At 35.0% G+C, this 21,949-nt stretch overlaps 1 protein-coding gene across 1 annotated transcript; it reads right to left on the reverse strand.

The window, feature by feature from the left end:
• Nucleotides 1-3,770: 3,770 nt before the first annotated feature.
• LOC134844337 (uncharacterized) lies at nt 3,771-15,802 on the reverse strand. The gene is made up of 5 exons (XM_063860971.1): nt 15,369-15,802; nt 9,361-9,538; nt 8,417-8,579; nt 4,859-5,043; nt 3,771-4,110 (listed from the first exon to the last, which is right to left on the reverse strand). The coding sequence occupies exons 1-5, from the start codon at nt 15,406-15,408 to the stop codon at nt 3,873-3,875; spliced, it is 804 nt and encodes a 267-aa protein (XP_063717041.1). The 5' UTR covers nt 15,409-15,802; the 3' UTR covers nt 3,771-3,872.
• Between the last annotated feature and the right edge of the window lie 6,147 nt (nt 15,803-21,949).

Raw genomic sequence — 21,949 nt, forward strand, 5'->3', positions numbered from 1 at the left:
CATGAATTTGCTAATTTGCGAATTTCCTAACCAACGCAGCTTACTAAACACCATAAACCATAAACTAACAGCATGACTAAGAAAAGAAAACCCACGGTACCCAAGCTGGATTAAACCAGCTTAAAACTGGATAATATATTCTTTTGAAGACTATTACCAAGTCTAAAAAAGAAACAATAAAACACCAAAAAGTTGCAAGACAAACCCAAACCAAAAACAATTTGATTTTTGAGAAAAGGACACAACCAGCGAAACAAAAGTAAAACAAAAAAAATATAACAAAAACGTTAACACAAAACAGGACCGCTTAAAAAACCAGCACGAAATCATACTCCCCTTCCTGGCCCACCAGAGAGGACGTCCTGAGCATGCTCTATAGCCGGCCTAACCCACCGTGCTACATCCACGCTTTATGACCACATCACTATTTTTGACAAGAGGTACTCAAGTGTGAGTAACTCTTAAAAATAACTGAACTAAAACTAAAACGCTTTTGCGAAAACAATTAATCAAAATCATAACTAAAAATAGAATTAACAAAATTTTGTAAAATGTAAATTATAATATGCAGTACATAGATCACGAACAACTACAAAAACGAGCCCCCTCACATTCAACCTACAGAATGGCTAAATACAACTGACATGCCGCTCACAATCACGACTCATAAAGGATTTAGAGTACGACTTGACTTCGCAGAAAAGGACTTCATTGAATCAGACCAATGACCACCTCGATGTTCAAGTATACGTACAGATCCGAGTTACAAGGCATCCCCTCCAAACACGATCTTCACGCCATTCCCAAACCAGATCGAAACACAGTTCTCCACAACCAATAAGAACAGACGATCATAGCAAACCATCTTGAAATCAGTTTGATTTCTTTGACAGTCAAAGTCTTTGTCAAACGATAACTAACAACTTCCTATCGATGACTCCAGCTTCCGGGAGCTTTCTTCTCCAAGAACGAAACAGGAAATGATGCTCGCCAAATTACAGATAGAAGATCTAAGATTCAAAACTCTGTAAACCCCGGATGGGTGGAACCAGATATAAACTATATTCATTATTGGTTATAAATTGGATATTTTATCTCAAAAAAATATTTAATATTAACCAATCACGATCCATCTAAATAACAAACCACTTATTAAATTACTTACTACTTGTAATTTCAGCACCAGAGAAATTTGAATTTAACTTAAAAATTAGTTACCTCTCCAAGAGAACTTTAGCAATCGCAATAAGCCAGTATACTCTAGATCTATTGAGCCTAGCAGAGACTAGTTAAACACCCTGAGACTAGTAGATATAAGAGTAAGATTAGGATCGGTATTAGACTAAGAAGTTGCACGAATCTATCCGGCCGAAAATAAGATAGCGTGACGAGCAGACGGTGTACCCTATCCGAAATTAATCTATGAGTTACACATCGAACCTAACTCACGAATGTAAGCGCACCAAAACAAAGCGAAGCAAGTTGTTGATACTTGCCAATGCCGAGTTCAACCTAAGTTTCGAACTTTGTTGTGACTTTCGAGTATACTTGCAGCAGTTTTTTTTTGTTCAGTCAACATTCCAATTTTAAACTAGACGTTTTTCATAGAAATAGTTTGTACAATCTGAAAAAAGTGTTGTTCGGATTTCAAATGTAAAAAAAAAAATTACATGTGGTTCTTTTCGTAAAGAAACGGGATTTGAAAATGGATAGTTTAGTCAATTGGGAATAATTTACGCGCGATCTACTGCGTTCTTATGGCACCCATAAGCAGCGGATTACAGGGCAAGTGACCTAGTCTTAAATTTAGAATACCAGACGCTAAATACTTTCCTATGTGCTGAGCATAGCGTGTCAGGAGTTTTTTCTTTTTTATCTATTATTTTATCAATTTTTCAATCAAAAACTTTTTAATTGGCCTTAAAGTGCAATCGCAACATTCAGGGCTTTGCAGTGATATACGAGCAGTCAAGTGCAATTATTTTGAAATATTTAACATCTGACAAAATTTTGGATCTTTCCCATTATAATTTCCCAGTAAGTTATGGACCCACAATAAAACAAAAATTACTGTTGGGGGAGGGGGGATTTGTTGTTACTAGCTGAGAAGCTCTGATTAGAAAGACCCGAAATTTCAACGCCAGTTAAGTTTTTACATTGTAAACTCAATTCAGAAACTATGTGTCAAGATTTAAAAAAATGATTTGACTACACTTAATTGCTTTTTGTGATGTTGCTTCTACTAACGGTATAAGTAATGTCACAGTAAGCTAAACGACACCATGCAATTCCAACAAATTCACCCGCCGTCATCTCTCCGAGTTGCTCAGAATATTTGTTTTTTTTTTTGCTATATTATGATTAGATGCGACCACGTGAAATGAATACTTCGTCTTTTTTCTACACAGTCAACACAGTCTGACAATCTCAGAGTGAATGTTTAATGGCCATGTTAAGTATAAATGTGACAAAATGTGTTCTAAAAATTAGAAAATTAGAAAATTACAAGGATATCAGTCATAGTTAGATGGCGATCAAAGTTTTAAATGCTCAGATGTTTTAATACTTTGAAATTTAGATTTGGGACGACATTTTATTGCTTACTTCAAGTTTTGCCTATACCTGTTTTTATATTACTTCAAGATTTTGTTTACTTTTTTTTGATATTACCTTAAGATTATCCTACACTTTAAAATAATACGGTACTTCACCATCAAGATCACTCAATTGCTCATTTTTTCTGTATCTAAACTCAAAATAGCTTTTCTTTTTGTCTGTTGGCATTGACTTAATAATAATAAAATAATAATCATATTAATAATAGTAATAATAATCATAATAATCATAATAATAATAATAATAATCATAATAATCATAATAATAATAATCATCATAAATTGTTTTAAAACGAATTGTATACACAAAATTAAGTTCAATAGTTTATTATTAATTTAGGTTTGAGAGGGCATCCTATAGATTTCAAACGAAGTGTGCCGAGGGATTCCTCAAAATGCAAAACTTTTATAAAGTAAATCTAAATTCTTATAATTAAAACACTAGTTTTTTAAAATAATTTTGGAAGTTTTATCTTAAAAAAGAAAGACACGTGCTTCGAGAAAACAACACTACAATTAGCCTAATAATCCTAGTTTAAATTTATCAGAAAAAAAAACCGAACAATTCACAATACAAATGTTAAGAAAGTTATGATAAAAATGGTCCAAACTGCCCTTTGAGAGATAAAATCCGGTTAGTTTTTGAAAATGAAATTCAGTTGCTTAAGGATAGACCTAATTCTCAAACTTAAAGATTGATCAAACATCAATGCGTTTCGCCTTGAGCTTTACTTTTGTGAACAAGTCCGACTAGCAGGCTTTGTGAGCAGGCTTTTCGAGATCTTCTTTGTTCATAAAAAGTTTTATTGCATTTCTTATTTTATCGCCACATAATATTCAGCTTGAGAGCTTCAAAATTTCATATCGATGAAAATTGTTTATTGAAAATAATTGCTGTTGAATAATGATTTTTTTATTGACTGAAATTTTTTCCTATGAAACATTACCCGAACTAATCTACGACGTGTTTTTTCTAATTCATTTACTTTAGTCTTACTAGCTCCTCCGTAAAGCAGAACACCATTATGAATTATTGGTTGGACGCAACTTTTGTATGCTCTCAGAAGTTGTTTGGAAATTAAGGTTTTTCCTTGATTTTTGAAAATTCCGGCAACAACACTCAAAAAAAGACAGCTTTAGAAAAAATTGGTTCGAAATTATTAACCATCCATTCGACGTCAAAAAAATACTATAATTTGCGGGTGAAATAATATTAGAAATTGTTGTCCAGTTTCACCAAAATTCAGTATGAATTTATTAACTGAAGTTGAAAGCGTTATTTAGTGATGATATAACTGATGGAATGAGAGCGACTAGGGCGAGTGAGAGGGGGAGGGTGGATTGCTTGAGCAGAAGGGAGTAGGAGTCGGATGCAATTCGGCAGACGTCTTCGAAGCCCTGCACTCGAGTTCTGTCGTAAGGTATCCTCCAATTTGTACCGGGACAGAATTTCTTCACGGTCGATTTGTAACAAGATCTCTGGTTGCGATAGCCTCTGAAACAATCAAATCTGATTTTCGACTAAGTATTTAGAATTTAGAGCAACAGGTATCCCAGCCAGCCAATTGCTGTGCAAAAAGCACAAATAGTTCCGTCCGCCTCTAGCTTTGCTTGAGCTTTTTCGAAACTTTGCTTGATTTTTTTTAAATGCGAACAAAAAAATATTTGTTAGGACAAGGATAGGGTTCGTTTTTTCAAAGTGTCTATTTATCAATCGAGTATCAACTTAAAGGGCTTCAATGTGGTATGACATTATAGAATGTGCGAAACGTGGATGTGATAACCGTTAGTTTGCATAGATTATTTTCTACATACAATGGTTAGTCAGAAAGCAGTTTGCGTAGATTATTTCTCGCATTCAGTCGTTAATAAAAAAGATAAGCTGAGTAACTTGCATGTAAAAAAGATTTTGTAAAATCTCTTTCTAGAAAAAGTATAAAAAAAAATCTTCAAATTGCTTCTTATTGTCTGATTGGTTCTTCTTTTTTTGCTCAGTTAAAAGTTGATGGCGTGAAGTTTCCGAAGTTATCAAAACCCTCAAATACACTTGAAAAAAAACTTTTTTTTTAAATTAAACTTTCTCAAATAAACTTAAAAATGATGCATTCTCTCAGCTCGACTTTTGGCCAATTTTTGGTCGGTAATCAAAAACTGATTTTTCCCCGAAGATCCTGGCATTAAAAAAACATGATAATCTAAGTTATATAATTTTCTTTCAAAAATTTAGATAGAAAATTGCGTACACGCAGAAGTTCTTCAGGTAGTCGTCTAGTGCCAGGTCTGGTAGTCCCACCACTGAATTGTTGCAGGAGAACATGGAGTCTCTGAAGGGCTCGTAGTCGGGACACAGATGTCTGTTCACGCCCAGAGCATCGTAGAAGCCCTGTTTAGTGTCTACGCTCAGGCCGCTGCCTCCCGTGTACTCGTCCTAGAATCATTAGGACAAAAATTTTACAAAAAAAAACATAATAGTTAGTAAGTTTCACCATTAGTTATTATCATTACTGAAGATAAAAAGTTTGCTAGTATATCGGGGCAAGACGGGGCGTTAACTGGTTCGAGATAAACTATACATTTTGAACTGTCAATATATCGAAAACAAGACTGCTCGCATCAGGGCGAAGCCTTTAATGTTCCGACTGCATTTTAAGGTCTATGGAAGAATTTGTCGTTTTATAAAAAGAGGAATCTTTCTTAAATACTAATATTGACAAATTAGTCAATTTTTTTTAAATCATCCCCCACCCGCTATGTAAAGTACAAAGTAAAATATTTTGCAGATATTAAAGTATTAAAAATACCAAGTAGCATGCTTCAGTTCACTTTGGAACAATTTCTAAGACGGATAAAATCTCCGCTTACCCTTTAATAGCACGATATATATCGCGCGTTAATTGCCTCAAATTGGCCAAATTTGCAATCTTTAAACCCGATTTTACGAAAAATAATCACCATTGATTTTTTTGAAATTTGAGCACAAGGCAACAATCCCTTTCGAATGACATAAGAATGACCGTAAAAAAAGGCTAGTTAGAAAGTCGCAATTTGTGTGCTTGAAAAAATCACCCTGAGCACAAGTATCCCGTCACTTTCTTTGAAAGTCGGAACAATAAATGGCTGGCTGAAATATCAGTGATATATGGAATTAATAAGACAGTTTAGCTTGCCTTAGTTCAATTTGAACCATTATGAATATGGGATAGTTCGCCACGCATTGAACACTAGCGAATTAAATGCTTTAAGTATTAACAGAGCTGGAGCCAGCCACACTTAATCTAGTGCGAGCACATCCACTGGATAATTTAATGTTTGAAGACTTCATCCCCATGCTTTCAGCTTTCTGTGATATTGGCCTGAAGTAAAAAAAAAATAGGCCTAGCATATATTTTCCTCACATTCTGCCAAAGTCGAAACAGCTACCATTTGTTTTTTGCTTCTGATGCTTCTGAATGAATTTTTTGTAATTTTTTGTCCAATTTTTTCATAATTTTTCAAAGTAAAACTTCGTGAAAAATGTTATGAGCGTAACTAATTAAAGTCAAGTTGAAAACCAACTGAGAAAATTTCTGCGTTTAATTTCAACATTTTTGATTATATATATGTGTGTTTTTATTGGTTTTTTAATCTTCAGATTTTTATGATTATTTTTCAACAGATTTTTTCAATTTCTTTCAACTGATTTCAACTAATTCGAATTTCTTCTTTTCGATTTCATTTTGTTGACAAGAGCGAGATTTCTGGGAAAGCAACTGGGGAAATTATTGTTGATGCAAGTTGAACGACCGTTCATGCGTATTGATTGATTTTTGATGCCTTGATCGGAGCATGCCGAAATTAAAATGCAGCTGGCAAAATTAAACTTCAGGAAATGCAATGATAACAAGACTCGTCGTATCAGAGCGAAGCCCTGACTGTTCCGATCCGACTGCCTTTTAAGATATATAAAGCAGTAATAACATGAAAAAATTACATGTAGTAAAAAATATAAATATATAATTTTTATATTTGTTTTTTTTTTGTGAAATTCATCCCAGCACACGCAATATAAAGTTCAATGTGATAGATGTCGCTTGTAGTAACACATCAATTATGGCAAATAAGCTTCCTTTAACCAATTTGGAAGGAATTGTCCCTGATTGGCCAAAATGGCAATCTTTAAACCCCCATAATTCTGCGAAAATTCATCACAGGTGAAAAATCTTTTCAAGTTAAAGCTCAGGACAACAATACCTTTTGAATGATAGAAACATTCCCTCAAAAGTGGCTAGTTAAAAAGTCGAATTTCGTTTGAAAAAAAAAAACCCTTCCCGAGAAAGAATATTCCTTTATTTTTGTTACCAAAGTCGGAAATTGATCGAAAAATCAAAATTCTTTTCTTGCAATGAAAAGTCAGGATACAATTTTTTGAAATTCACGATACATTTGCTTAAATTAACAATCAAGTATACTGAAACTAAACACAAAAACATAACAAGACTGCTCATATCAAGGCGGAGCCCTGAATGTTCTGACTGCATTTTAAGGTCCATAAAGCAGTATAGCCTAAAACAATTTAAATGTAATAAAAATAAAATGAATTTTTTTTTAATTTTGAGATTTTTTGTGAGAATTATCCCCCCACACGCCATATAAAGTACAAAGTGAGAAGCTTCGCTCCTAGTAACTGATCAATTATGGTAAAAAAAACTTCCTCCAACAAAATTGAAACAAGACTGCTCGTATCAGGGCGAAGCCCTGAATGTTCCGACTGCCTTTTAAGGTTTATAGAGCGGTAGTAACATAAAAAAAATTAAATGTAATGAAATAAAATGAAAATTTTTTTAACAAAGTTTGAAATTTTTTGATGAAATTATCCCCCCCACACGCCATATAACGAACTAATGAATAAATTTTGCACCTTGTATCAAATCAATTATGGCTAATAAACTTCTTTCAACCAAGTTAGAACAATTTCTAAGACAAATTAAATCTCCGCTTACGCGCTAATAGCGCGAAATATATCGCGCGTCAATTGTCCCAAATTGGGCAAAATGGCAATCTTTAAACCCCCATAACTTTACGAAAAATGATCACAGGTGAAATATCTTTTCAAATTTAAGCTCAGGACAACAATAACTTTTGAATAATTTTCAAAAATTTCGTCACAAATGGCTCGTTAAAAAGTCGAAATTGGTCTGAAGAAAAAAAAACACCCCGAGCACAAATGTTTCGTTACTTTTGTTACGAAAGTCAGAACAAAAAGGTATAATGCTGATAAATCCAACATAACAACTCAATTTTATCTGCAAAAATTGGTAACTTTGAAGTTCTTACGATTGGACTCGTTCTTCAAAAGCCTGTGCTAATATCAAGATTGAAAAGTTGCGGGCAAATTTTTTTTAAAAGGTCTGCTCAGTTGTGTTAAGTTAAATCCGAAAATACATTTAAAGAGAAACTTTCATACTTCAGATCAATTGCGCAATTTTTAAGAAAGGTCATCCAAAAGAGCAAAAAGTATATAATTTAAAAAACGTCAGATCAACATTTTAGGTTAACAAAAATTATCCCGACTAAAGCCGTTTGGGGGCGGGGATGGGAATGATAGTTCTAAGTTAGGAATTTTCAGCCAATCAGAATCGAGCAATTTACATGTAGCGCTTAGCAAATTTAATGCGAATGGGGGGGGGGGGGGGTGAGAATAACTTGATCCATTATCCTAGAGAAAAAGTCATGCCTTAGGCTCTTATTTATCTAATTCAAAATCCCAAAAAAAACATCGTAGTTTTAAAGTTTTTTACACCATTTGGTTGAAATTGTCTGACCTTGAATAGTTTCTGGGACTCCCTGTGGCATATGGGGTAGAAGACTTGACTCATGGACAGCAGCTGTTGATTCAGAGCTGTGGAGTCCATCTGTTTACACACAGAGTCACTCTGCATCAGAGTCTTGTTCTGGAAGTAGGACTGGAACATGTTGTTCAGCTCCCTAGACCAGACAACCAACCAGAACATTAACTGGTAGAGCCACCATCACTTTATCTTACTCAAGAGAGAAATTGTCTGATAGAGAAACTGTCATCATAGGAAGTGTTCAGCTGACAAAATTTTTCTTCTTTTTTCTTTCATCTCGGATGTATTTTAATGAAATAATTTAAGTAAAGCGTGCAAATAACATTGAAAAAAGAGTCAGCTCTAGAATTTTTTCGAGGCTAAGGAAAGATAATATTTTTTAGGTCGAGCGTTTTATGCTCAGATTCAAATAAATACGCCCCTAATAGACCAAACTGATTTTCTGAGCTCTCTTAAAACACCATAAAGACACTATTTGGACAAAAATGTCTGAGCTGCAGACCAACCTTTAGAAAAGAAACAGGCGAAAAAGGCCGTTTTTGGGCATTTCTTGGAGGGTTTTGATTAAAAAAAAAATGCGTTTTTTCGGCGCGCGCTCCCAAACCAAACTAATATAAATCGGCGTCAAATGCGCCTTTTGTGAAATTTTAGGATCAGTCGGCCAAAAAGACAAGTCGTTTAACTTTTAAAAGTACCAAACGGGAGACCTTTTGGGCGGCGAAGGGGGAGGAAAGAAAGCCCCCCCCCCCCACTAAATACGCCCCTAATTGAAAATTACATCTATTACACCTACAATAACATTTATTGCAAGTAAATTGTCAAATGAACAATTTTTGACATAATTAAAATAAATTGTGCTTTAACGAAGTGGTTGGAAACTGGAAAAAAAAATTCCAGATATACTTATAATAAGGTACCCCATGGTAATTTGACTGCACTGGTAGATGGTGTTGTCCCCATAGGGGGTCAAATGTCTCTCTATGCTGTTGAACTCCTCTTTAGCTTGTGAGTAGAAGGCACTCTTTAGACAGTCGTACCATGTCGGACCCCCGCTCACTCGTGCGATGGCGCACAAAGACGAAAGGAGGAGAAGGTCTAGAAAAGAAGGGATGCTCAGATGACCGAATGACCGAATGGTCAAAATCTTCAACTAGTCATTGATTTTAAACTGTCCAAATTTAACTGATTTTGAGGATTATTTTGTTTAGATTTCCAACTATATATTTGGACTATTCAACCACGAACAGTTTTTTGAGAACCTCATTAAGCTATAACGAGCCCGACCTCATTGTCGGTTTTTCAAAGGCAGGTTTTTCAATGGTTTTTCATTGTTGGTTTTTCAAAACAAGCAGGTTTTTCAAAGGCGAAAAACGAGGTGATTCACGGCAGTTGATTGTTTGTTGTTTCTTTTTGGCAATTTCTTAAGTTTTTTTTGGAAACGAGGCAACTGACTTAAACAACAACTTTTAAGAAAGAAATGGAATAATATTTTTTGAAAGAATTGCAATAAAAATAGATTGAAACCTTCTTGATCCGATTGTTTTTGTTCAATTGAATCAGATTGGCAAATCTGACAACCGGAAAAACTCGAACAGGTTTTTTAAAGCCGAGAGAACTTTTTTGGTTTTTAAAGACCGGAGTCGCGATTGGCCTGAAATTGTTTTTAATGTACCTGGAATTGTTAAGATTATACCCATACTTGACGATATATCAATGAGTCAAACAGACATGAAAGAGAAAAATGAAAAATTATACTTTTTCTTTAATTGTCGACACTTTTGCCGCAAAAACAGCTAACTTAGTTTTTTGTTCTGAATTTCGAATATTTATACTTTGATTGGTTTTTTTAATTGGTCATTTTTGACTTCTTAACTGAAAAATTTTGACAGAATTTTTGATATCATTTGAAAGATATTGCTTTGCTGAGCTCAAATTCAAACAGTTTTTTCACCTGTGATCTTTTTGTAAAGTTATGGGGTTTGAAAGTTGGCCAATTTGGGATGAGTAACGCGCAAAACTTTGTGTTATTATGACAGGTGCGAGCGGCAGTTTACTCCGTTCCAAATTGAATTTGACCGTATGGTTAGAATACTACAAAGATGAAGAACAGAAATAAATCTATTTGAAGTTTAATTTAGCGGGTCGGTAGTTTGTAGTCTACATTTTTTTCTTTTTTTTTCAATAATTTCGTCATTTTCTTAACTGAAAAACTTATGAATTGGCCTTAAAGGTCAATCGGAACATTCAGGGCTTCACCTTGATGTTTGGTCAGTTTGTTTTGTTTTATAATTTATGAACTTATCTTCAGTTTTAACTTGTCTCCAGTAATAACTTGTATAAAATTTCTCAATAACTTACTTTGAAACTGAAGAATCCCAGCTGATTCAAACTTTTGAATCCAATGGAAACAAAAACCACTAAAAACAGGTTCGTATAGTCATTCCCAAAACAGTTAACTGATTTCGTAGTAAACTGTGTTTGCTACGAAACCAATTTGATAAAATCTGGACGAAAAAATGGTAAAATGTCCTGGCAAAATGATTAAGTAAAATTGTCGAAAAAAATTACGAACCAGCCCTGAGATCCTCCTTCTTGACTTTAAACAAAATTTACTGAAATAAATTTTTAAAAAAATAGTTTTCCTTTTAATTGAAACCATAGTGAACAAATATAAAACTTAAGGATGCAGAGAAAAAACAATTATCTTCCGAAATTGTGATCTTTCTCTTTCAAAATTAACAACATGGTATCAGTAACACGGAAAACTAGGGAAACAAAGACCACATATCCCGGAGCTCTAATTTGCTGACATTTTGTTTTAACAATCATTTTTGTTCTCCTGGCAAACTTTGGCTTTTTAACTTACCGTTTTTATCGTAGTTTTGTTTTCCCTTGCAATAAGCAAGGGTATTGCAATCGGGTAATATAATTTTGTCCGTAAATAACGTTGTTCGCAAAATATTCAAAGTAAGAAATAGTAAAATTAAGTGCAGTTTACAATTAATTCAAACTTCTTTGCCCCTCTATCCTACTTGATTTGGAGATAACAATTACGCCTGGGATTGAAAAGGTCCTACGTTCGAATCTAACAGGACCTGTTTTTTTAACGAAGAATTCCGCTTCAAAAAAATGGCCGGCCAATGATTTGTCTGCTGATGTCTTATTGACTGCGTTACGACATCGTATTATTTGTTTTATTGAACTTATTTTACTGTGTATTGGCTTGTAGAGCTTTGATTTAGTTCTGTTGTTTGTAATTTTTTAATTTTGTATATATATTTTTTGTTTTTGTTTCCGCCTAAAAATTTTATTCTGCCGAATGATTTCGGCTCACACTTTATCGTCTTAGTAGCTTAATTTTGAATCGTATTATTGGGATACATCATTTTTATGCTCACTGGATTGCACAAATTGAGAAAATCTCAAAAAGTATTGTTCAAGTTTTTCATGACATTTTTTTCTGTTTTTTTTTCTTTTTTTTTCGGCTTGATCAGTTCGTTCTATATTATAATGGTTTTGAAAAGGACTGAATCATTTGCGTGCATGTGTTGGGCTATTTGGCACGTATAAAAATTTTTTTCTAATGATTTGCTTTTTACCCTTGCGATAAGCAAGGGTATTACAATCGGGTACTAGATTTTTTCCCGTAAATGTCTTTGTTTACAAAATGTCAAAGTTAGAAAAGCTAACTTTTTGTCTCAGTTCATTTTAGTTTTTTTGCGTCTCCGGCACACTTGGCCTGGAGTTAACAAATACGCCTGGGACGTCAATAGTCTTAGGTTCGAACCTGGCAGAAACGGTTTTTTTTCAGCTGGAAATATTCTGTTTCAAAAAATTGTCGGCTTACGGTTTAACTGCTTATGTTTTGTCAGCTTAGTTGCTCATCGTATAATTGATTTTTTGCTGCACCTATTTTGCATTGTAGTTACTTATAGTGTTTTGATTTACTTCTGCTTTTTGTAACTTCTTGGTTCGTATTTTTTCTTTTTGTTTCTTTTTTCGCTTGAAAAATTTATTCTGCTCAAATGACTTCAGCTTGTTTTGTATCGGCTTAGTGATCTAATTTAAATTCTTTTAAAGGTAATCAAAATTTTTATGATCACTGGAGTGCACGTATTGCTAAGGTTTTTATAGAAATAACAGCTCATTTCAGTCCTCAGTTGAATATGCTTAAAATGCAACAATATAAGTAGCCGATTGCATTTTTACCATCAGTGCCATTTTCAGCTATGCACTTATCAACTACCCCCGATCAAGGTCAACTACTCAAGCAAGTTTAATAATGCTTACAAATAGTTGATATTTGGTCAATTTAAGTTTTTTGAGCTTATGCGACTACTTTTTCATCATGTCGCGTGTGAAAGAAGTCCATAGTTCTAAGACCACAGTGTTTGACAGGCTGCATACCACTTAGCATGCATAGTGCGGATTCTGCGCCGAATGATGGGAAAAATTAACAGCTAGTCGCAATTTATTAATCAAAAATACTGAAAAATTGCAGTTATCTCAGTGAAAAGATAAAATTCAAGGAATTAAATTCAATTAATTTAATGTAAAATGCGCCCAACACCAAAGCAGCACCGAGACACGAATTTTCTTCAGAAAAAAAACTTTTTTGTTTTTTGGGAGGAATTTAATTATATTTTGTCAGATTTATTGGGTCTCTGCATAGGCCGTTATCGAATAGGACATTTTGACGATTCTGGTTAGTTGAAGTCTTATCATTATTTTGTCTTTGTGTCAGTAGTCATGAGAAAAACCTTTTCCTATGTTTCTTTATCAGCATGCCGCAATTTTATTAGAAAAGCGCTCACTAAGAAGTAAGATTTTTTTGCCTAAGCTTGTAATTTTTCGGCAAATTAGTTTTGAGAGTGAATAAGACTACTTAAAAAGCAATTCATTTTTTCGGCTAGATGAGAATTTCAAACAGGACACATGTTATTAGATTTGTCGAGGGGCTGTTCTAGGTTTTCATCAAGGGGGGCTTAGTTTTCATTAAATTTCATTAGGAGGTCAAACTGTGTATTCTGTGAACTTTCTTTAAGCAGTTTCCGAACAGGCTGAAAACAAATTAGCAACGTGGCTACTTTTTGTTTATTGTTTTGCTGTTTTGAATTCCACAAATAAATAGCTGCAACATCTTTCGCTCAAAATTGCCCCAAAATCAGTAAAGTTTGCGGAATCTGAAACAGTTTGCGGAACCTATAAACAAATATGCAGTCATTGCATTAAACACCAGTTTTGCGGGATTCGCATACGTTTGCGGAATCCTCTTACTTTTACGGAATCCGCTAAAATTTGCAGGATCCAGATAACAACTTGTTATATTCGCTCGTTGCCGAATCCGCGAAACAAGTAATGAGCCGACCATTTTTTACGCAATAGGATAATTGTGCGCGGAATTTACGGAATCTTTGTAAGCTTCGAATCCGCTTACAAATTAGAACTTGCTTAAATATATTTTTCTATATTCGAGTGACCCGCAGACACCAAATTGTAAGCCTATCTAGTGCACAGTTTGGCTTCGTAATGCTGGTTTAAGGTCGACCTTTTTTTCAGGTCGACCAAACTGAACTTTCCGGGCTCTATTAAAAACTCCATATTTTTCCTAAAATGTCTGCCTTGTAGTAAATTTTTGAGAAAAAAAGCGGCCAAATTGACGTCTTACCCGCAAAGAATCGTAAAAAGAGAAAATAATCGATTAAATTATAATTATAATTGTACTTTAAGCAAAAATATTATTAATTGTAAGCGCCAATTTTAGATAGTTAAACGATTTGTAATCCATCATAATGATAACATTTTTGGTGACATTTTAATAAATTATAATCAATTATCAGTCATTATAATTTTTCCGAAAATCTCTGATAACCTATTATAATAGATTATAATCCCTTTTTCTATCAAAATATTATCTCATAAAAAATCAATTATAATAGATTACGAATGTAGCTATGCTGTATAAAAGTACAGTACAAAACAAATTTAATGTAAGTTTAAGCTATGAGCAGGGGCGGATCTAGGACTTTCTCGGGGGAGGAGGCGGATTTTCAAAAAATTTTCGAAAATTTTTTTCGACGTTTTTCTTAGGTTGACCAAATTGATTTTATGAGTTCTCCTACCTCACTGTGAAATCCCCATTTTGCTCAATTTTTTTGAGCCGCAGGCAAAATTATGAAAAAAAAACAGGCGAAAAAGGCGTTTTTAGACAATTTTTGGCAATTTTTGATCTAAAAATCGCAATTTTTGGCGCGCTCCCCCCCTCAAAATTAGTAAATATTGGCACCAAAGGCGCCCTTAGAAAGTCACCAAGGCTCCGTCATCAAAAATGGATATCTCAAGATAGTTCAAAGCGATGACACAAAAGTTGAATACTAATGGATTATAATCCATTATAATGGATTACAATTCAATAAAAAGTGAGAAAAAAAATCCAAAAAAATCGATTATAATCGATTATAAACGATTAAAATGATTTTCATTGTTTTGAAAAATAGTAGCATTATAATCCATTTTTAATCGATTATAATCAATTCTTTTTGAAATTTATGGAGACTGACAATAAAAATCCATTAAAATCTATTATTTTATCTTTTTACTGAGTGCGGGTAGGGCAATTTTTGGGAGCTTTCTACCAAATTTTTCGGAAGTCTCAACCTCTCATATTCGAGTTATATGGTGGCACCGAAAGGCGGCTTTAGAAATAGTTTTGGGTTGGCCAACCGAAACTGGGTGTCACGAATTAGTACCGAAGAAGGTGGCATATAAGTAGCGTCTTGATAGCAATTTTTGGTGAACCAAATTTTTGGTTTACAATTTTCGAGGGGACCTCCGTCGAATTACCACTAAATTTGCACTTGGACTGGTTCACCTTTAACTGAAAATACGCTGCCTTGAAACAGAAATTTTTTTTTGTATTACTTACGTAGGATGAAGGAGAAAAGGTTACATTCCACAGATACCATTCCAAAATAAAAATAGGGACAGATGATTGATATTCAGCAAATCAAAGTAGAGAAACTAGACTACGTAGACGTGACTTCAACCATAACGGTGTTGTTGAAATACAGCTAGCAACTTTTGTTATTTTGGCATTAAGTTGCTGGAAATTGTTCTTGATGGGCAATCGTTATGCGTTCAAGGTTGTCTGATTATGATCGATCCAAATAGACATTTCTGTGGCTAAGGAAATATATTAAGGGCGATATTGATATTTTAAAGAAACTTGGTTGGCTATAGTTTAAAAGCAAGATTAACTAACTTTTGATAAGAATTTGTACACCAACTTGATGTGAAACAAACATTATAGTCGTACCATTTCGGCGTGAAAATTTAACTTCAATCAAACTCTGATTGTCAAACTTTGCGATTTAACTCATTTATAAATTCTTACCATATGGTACGACAAATTATAAAATACGTGATCTTAATAGCCAATGTACAAAATCACCAGAAGCGAATTGAGATGAAGGTTTCAAAACTACGTGGTTCTACTATATGCGGGTTCGTTTCGTTCCAAATCATACTTTTTGATCTTAAATCACTAATGCAGTTAAGACCTTAACCCCTAGCTTTACCTATGCCGAGTTTCACATCATTTAAAGTTTTAGTATAATGCATAACGATTGTCGTCAATATAGAACTATTACATATGGTAATTCTTTTGTTTTCAGTATCAAATAAAGTAAAATAGTTACCAATAAATTACGAAAATGCAAGTTATGATTATGGCTGTTAGACAAAAATTTTTTCTGAAAAATTATAAGTCCGTTTTTTGAAGTAAAAATTCAGATAAATTGCAAGTAATAGGAATTTTGAAAGTGAAAAAATATAATATTTTAAATTTAGAAACACTTTTCATCAAACAATTGAACCTTAACCTTTTGTTGTGTTGTTGAACAAACGTCTGATCATGTGAATTTAAACTTCAAAGGGGAATTGGGATTTATCTCGAGCCCTCTAAATCACATGTCATGTTTGCATGTGCGACGTCTGCCTATGATATAATTGAAAACTCTACTAAGGGTTTATTTGAATTCAGAAATTGGACACTCATTAATGTTGGCGAACTGTCAATACATGCTTGGACGACCTAAGAAGGTCAACATATCATTACATAAGGGCATAAATGGAAAGGGGTGGATTTGAATGGTGGGGGTTTATGCTTTGGATAATTCTCTTGAGGAGTTCGAACCCCCTTACCACGGAGAACCTATCCTCGTTAGACCCTAGACACATGTATTGGAAACCTATCGAAATCGGCTCTTCGAAGTCGGCCAGACTAAACTATTCATTAGGATGTATAGTTTGATTGGGCTGTTTGACCGGAACCTTTCTTGTCAGTGTCCTAATTGTTTTTTTTGAAAAGGTTCCACAAGGTTGTCAAGCTCATATCATGTATTTTGGTCGTCAAAATTATTTTTCACGACTCTCGCCAAAAATTTAACACACATCATCGAGGCAAAACTATTGCGTCCCTAGCAAAAAAACCCAAAAAAAAACTACCCAAAAAAACCTCTTTGGAAGGTTCAAGGTTTTGAATTGAAAAATGCAGTTTTTGACCACATGGCTGAGATAAAAAAAAAGTACCAGCTCTCAAAAAACGCCATGAAAAGTACACACCAACCAAAACCTGCAAATCTGTGAATTTTATTTGAGTCTTTTGGGAAAACACTTAATACATGTAGTGAGTCTTATTAATGGTAATAACTTTAAAGTCTGCTCCAGAGAATTTATTCAACCCGTTATTAAATTCGCTGGGGATATTCCTCTTATGGGGCCGAAAGAAGCTCCACACTTGAAAAGTAAGCGCAAAAATTAACTGTGCTGGTTAGCTAATTTAATTTTGAAATAGAAAAACAGAAAAAAAACCGCAAAGCCACGTTGACTGAGAGTTATTGCAATTGCGAATAGAATTCAAATAGCCATGTTTGTCGCAACTTCAAAACGGGTACAAAAATGTTGTGTTTTTATAAATTTATCGAAAAAAGTATTTAGAACTTTTTGGTTTGACCAAAAACTTCTTGGTATTTAATCTCATTTTGCTTCAGTTCTTATAAGTAATACCTCTACTATGCTAGGTAACGATGAAAATTATTAAATTCGCAACAATTGTTGTTTAAAATTTAAGCTAATTTTTTGGGTTCTCCTTAAGATCTTAGAAATCTTTCAAAATATTGGAGAATCTTCAAACACTCTTGAAAAACTTTGAAGATCTTTCCGCAAATTTCACAAAATTTTCAAAATTGCTTAATGAGCCGCAGAGCCATCATTGAAGTTTTTGAAGATGTTGTAAAGATTTTTCAATTGTTTCAAATCTGTGATAACTCAGGGAACTTCCCATAGCTCAAAGATTGTAAGACTAATTAGAGGTCTAAGAATTTAATTGAGAACGATCTTTCTATTCTTTTTCTAAGCTCAGATCTACTGGCTTTGACCCATAGCTTTGTATGGTAGAATGAATTTGCAGTCATTCTCTTTTCAGGTTAGCTCTTCTGGCCTTTAAATTAGTAGTAGCCCAATCAAGGTCACTGCAACGGCAGCACCAATTTACCTGGAGACCAGGAACAATTTTCTCGAAAAAAAACTATAAAATTTTATAACACTTGGGAGCTCTAGTACTCAGTTTAACAAAGTTATTTTGGACACGCTTTTTTTCGGCAGTTTTCTCTTCACTTTCTCTAAAAGACTATTCTCATTCATTTAATATATAGCGGTACTCTCTATGCTGCATTCTATGACCTCGTCATGTCTAATGAAACGCATCCTAACTTTCGCAAGAATAAGTGTCGCTGTAATGGTGTCAAACGCGTGTCCGTGGGATTTTCGGTTTTCGTCTTAAATGTTGCTAGTTTTAAGCGACCTGCCTTTCATGCAGCTTTATTCAAATCTGTGACATTAAAATCGTAACTTTTCTCCTTTAGCGGGTCCTTAATGGAATCCCCAAATCGTTTTGTCCCTGATTTTTGGTAGCCCCATGGCTACGTCGCATCTTTGGTTTTGTATCTTTATCTTTGTTAGATTCGTCTCAAATCACAGGTGGAGTGTCGGAATGGTTTCCCTCGACTCCTCAGACGTTCAATTGCTCGCAAATATTCTTCCAGCGGTTTTTTGGACCCTCGGGTCAAGACTTGATCCGTTAACCTGTCCCATTCTTCAAGAGCCATATCTTTAAGACTAGTCACTGGCTATGATTTTTTATCGATCTTTTTCAGTTATTTAGGTTTACCAGACTTTTTTTGTTGTCGAAGTGCTTGGTTTATCCGCATTTTTGGTAGATTGTGAATCGATTCTCGCGAATTTTGTTTTCTTGCTGCATCTGCAGCTTAACTTTTCCTAGCTTCCAGTGCAGTGGGCCTCCTTCCTTTGCTTTGTTTTCCACTTCTTCTGGCGTTCGCGGTACAATCACACGTGGGCCTGCAATATTGGTCTTCGCTCTTTTGATGGACAAAGTAGACCCCACTCAACTCCGTATCTTTAGACGTGACTACCGATGGGCTTTTCTAAAGTTGATTCTGTACAATTTCTTTGATTTTTGCATTCTGCTGTTGCAACGTCTCACCCTCTGAGTCACTGTTCAGTTTTAAGATTCAAATTCTTTTGTCTGTCTGATTCTTGGGTATTGGTTCATCCGATGGGCTTTTCCAGAGGTTTTTACTCGCTATTGTTTGCTTTTCTTTATCTTCAACGGGACAGTCACTCAATTGGTGAGATGCTGCAACGTTTTTCTATCTTCGTCTGTTTCCCTAGGCTAAATTGCATTTTCGATACTGTCTTAGCAGTCGATGGAAATTCTGAAGTTATTGTACCTTTGAGTGGCTTTGTTAGTACTTTCCCATTTTTCGCTTTTTATCCATAAGTAAAACATTCGGAAGAGATTCACTCTTGGAGCATCTTGTTTGTCGTTGTTGAAACCCTTCTCCCAAGGATATTAATAGTTTTTGAGCGGTTTTTGAGCGGTTTTTTTAGATGAACCTCTCAAAACCGTTCAAATCTTGCGCGGTTTTTGAGGGTTTTTTTTAGATAAACCGTTCAAAAACCGCTCAAACCGCTCATTTTGAAGCAAGATTTTGAGCGTAATTGTCTAAAAAAACCGCTCAAACCGCTCAAATCTTGCTTCAAATTAGGGGAAAAATCTCGACTCGGGTTGCATCTCATTGCTGAGTCTGGATTAAACGAGCTCGTATCGTCCACTTTTCGTCGGTTATCATTTTATACCATGTCTCTCCTCTCCTCTTTCCGTCTTGCATTGGCTACGAGCCTACGTTGTAGCGTGCAAGCGCAGTCCTTACCTCACGATGACTACTTTCTCGGCTGTTTCGTACCTTTCTAACTATTTGATTTTCTCCCACAGCTGGTTAATGCAACTTTTCAACTGTTCCACCGTGGGAGCGTTTTGTTCAAAACGCTGTTTATCTAATCAATTAGTTTTAGGCAAAAGTTTTTCTCTTCAGATCTTAAAATCAGTTTTAGTGAGCCAATTGTTTTTCAATTATTCCCGTATGATTGTACTGAGACTTAACATTATCAATTTGGCATTTCAGTGCAATAGCATGAAACAGAGATCTTATTTTCAAGGCTTGTATTGTTCTTTCGACCAAACTTCATCCTCGGTGGTCGCCCATTGGAGAAAGATTTTAATTAAGGCCATGTTCGATTTAAAAAAATCATCGTTTTACCTTAAAACGCTTTGATCGGGCTTTTAAATTGATTTCTGTTTTGCACGGGTGCCGACAGAAGTGCGTGGAAATTTTATCGAGGATTTACCCTCCGTCGATTTCGTGCTTTTCTTACTGAAGAAAAATTGAGTACCGATCAATTGTAACAAAAAGGTAAGTTTTTTCCTTCATGATCTTCAAATTATCTTGCGTAACCTAGTGTCGACTCTCAGGAACAGCTGAAAGAGCAGTGGTAAAAAGTTTGTAGAAAAATTTTTTAGGGGGCATTTAGCTTTGTTACCATATCCAATGCAGCTTCTGCACTATTCTACCAAGTTAACAATATCCTTGCACATATGAAGCCATCACAAATATTTGGAGAAATCCAGCTTGGTTTCTCGTATTATTTTCATCACCGCCGGCCTCAGCAGTCCAGGTACTGCCAACCGTCAGTTATTGCCATTTATTGCCATATAGCCGATCCATTCACGCATCCTCCGAAAACAAGTCGGCCAGTTAAAACTTTCTTATCAATTGCGTCTAATTGGCTAATTGAAAAATCACTTGTGACCGAGCTGCTCTGATAACTTGAATTGAACTCTTCCAGGCAGATGGCTCACCCACTTTCCTGGCTGAACTCACTCACCACGGGGATGCAATCGTTGTCATCCTTCGTAATTCCACTTCAACGATGTTTGATGACTCAATAGCTTGGTTCTTATCCTGCTCGGAATCTTGATGCACTCTTTCCGGGCTTAGTGTCTCCGAATTCCCCTCCAGGTCAAGAAAAACGATTGGTCTGCTTACGTTGTCCCTGCTGATTAGATCGCAAAATGACTTTAGTCTCTTCTGGCTTTTTCTCTCTAACAAACCCGTGGTTTGTCTGATTCTGATACCCCAGGTTCTGATCTATTCTTTCCGCCTAGTTTAATTTTTTGTTTTCTCAGAAAGGTCGACTACAATATTTCATTTCCGTGACCTTTCCTATCTCCACCGTCATTTTTTGTTTCGTTAAAGTGCACTGTTTTCGTTGATTTTTCTTGTTGTTTTTATCTCGCGGTCGTTTTTCGTGGTTCCTTGAGATAACTGACTGAATTGAGTAGGATAAATTGCATAAACTGATTTTTGATAATTTTGAAAGAAGTGAATCTGAAACTTTTGCTTCCGGTCGAGCTTTGTTCGTTTTTGAACAGTTTGTTTCATATAGCAACCGTGCGATGACACATTACGTTCATTCGGCTCTAGTGTGGATTGTTCTAGAATTTTTTATCGCTATGGTTGAGCGCGTTAGAACCATCAAAACGACCTTTCAAACTCTCGAGAGCTCTATGAAAATTTTCTTTTGAGGTGAACTTAAACTTTTCATCCAATTCTGATTTCGACTAGTTTTCACTAGTTGGATGTCTTGACAAGATCGGCAATACTCATTTAAGACCCTGGAATTTGCCTTAATTGGAACTGGTACGGTAACAATCTGTCTACCCAGCAAGTTAAGTGAGGTTGGTTGTGTTTCCCTCATTCGATTTTTCAACCGGTAAATTTTAATTTTTAGTTGTTTTGTTTTCATCCCGAAAAAAAGGTTAAAGTTCATGTGTTAGTTTTGCTGCAATTGGTATAAGTTTTGTCCGCTAGTTGATTCTGCCCTGCTTGAATAATCTGGGATTAGTTAGTTTTTAAAGCGGAACTTGAGCGTGTCAGTAGCATGCCCACTAATAATGCTAAAATTGTTTTGTTTGTTGTTTCCGCAGTCAGTATAATTGACTATGGGCGTATTTTAGATCGAGCAAGGAAAAATAAAACGTTGGGCATTCGGCACTTGTTTTTGAACAGTTGCCTATTGTTTGGTTTT

This window comes from Symsagittifera roscoffensis, chromosome 4 (assembly GCF_963678635.1).
Source record: "Symsagittifera roscoffensis chromosome 4, txSymRosc1.1, whole genome shotgun sequence".
NCBI classification, from domain to species: domain Eukaryota; kingdom Metazoa; phylum Xenacoelomorpha; order Acoela; family Convolutidae; genus Symsagittifera; species Symsagittifera roscoffensis.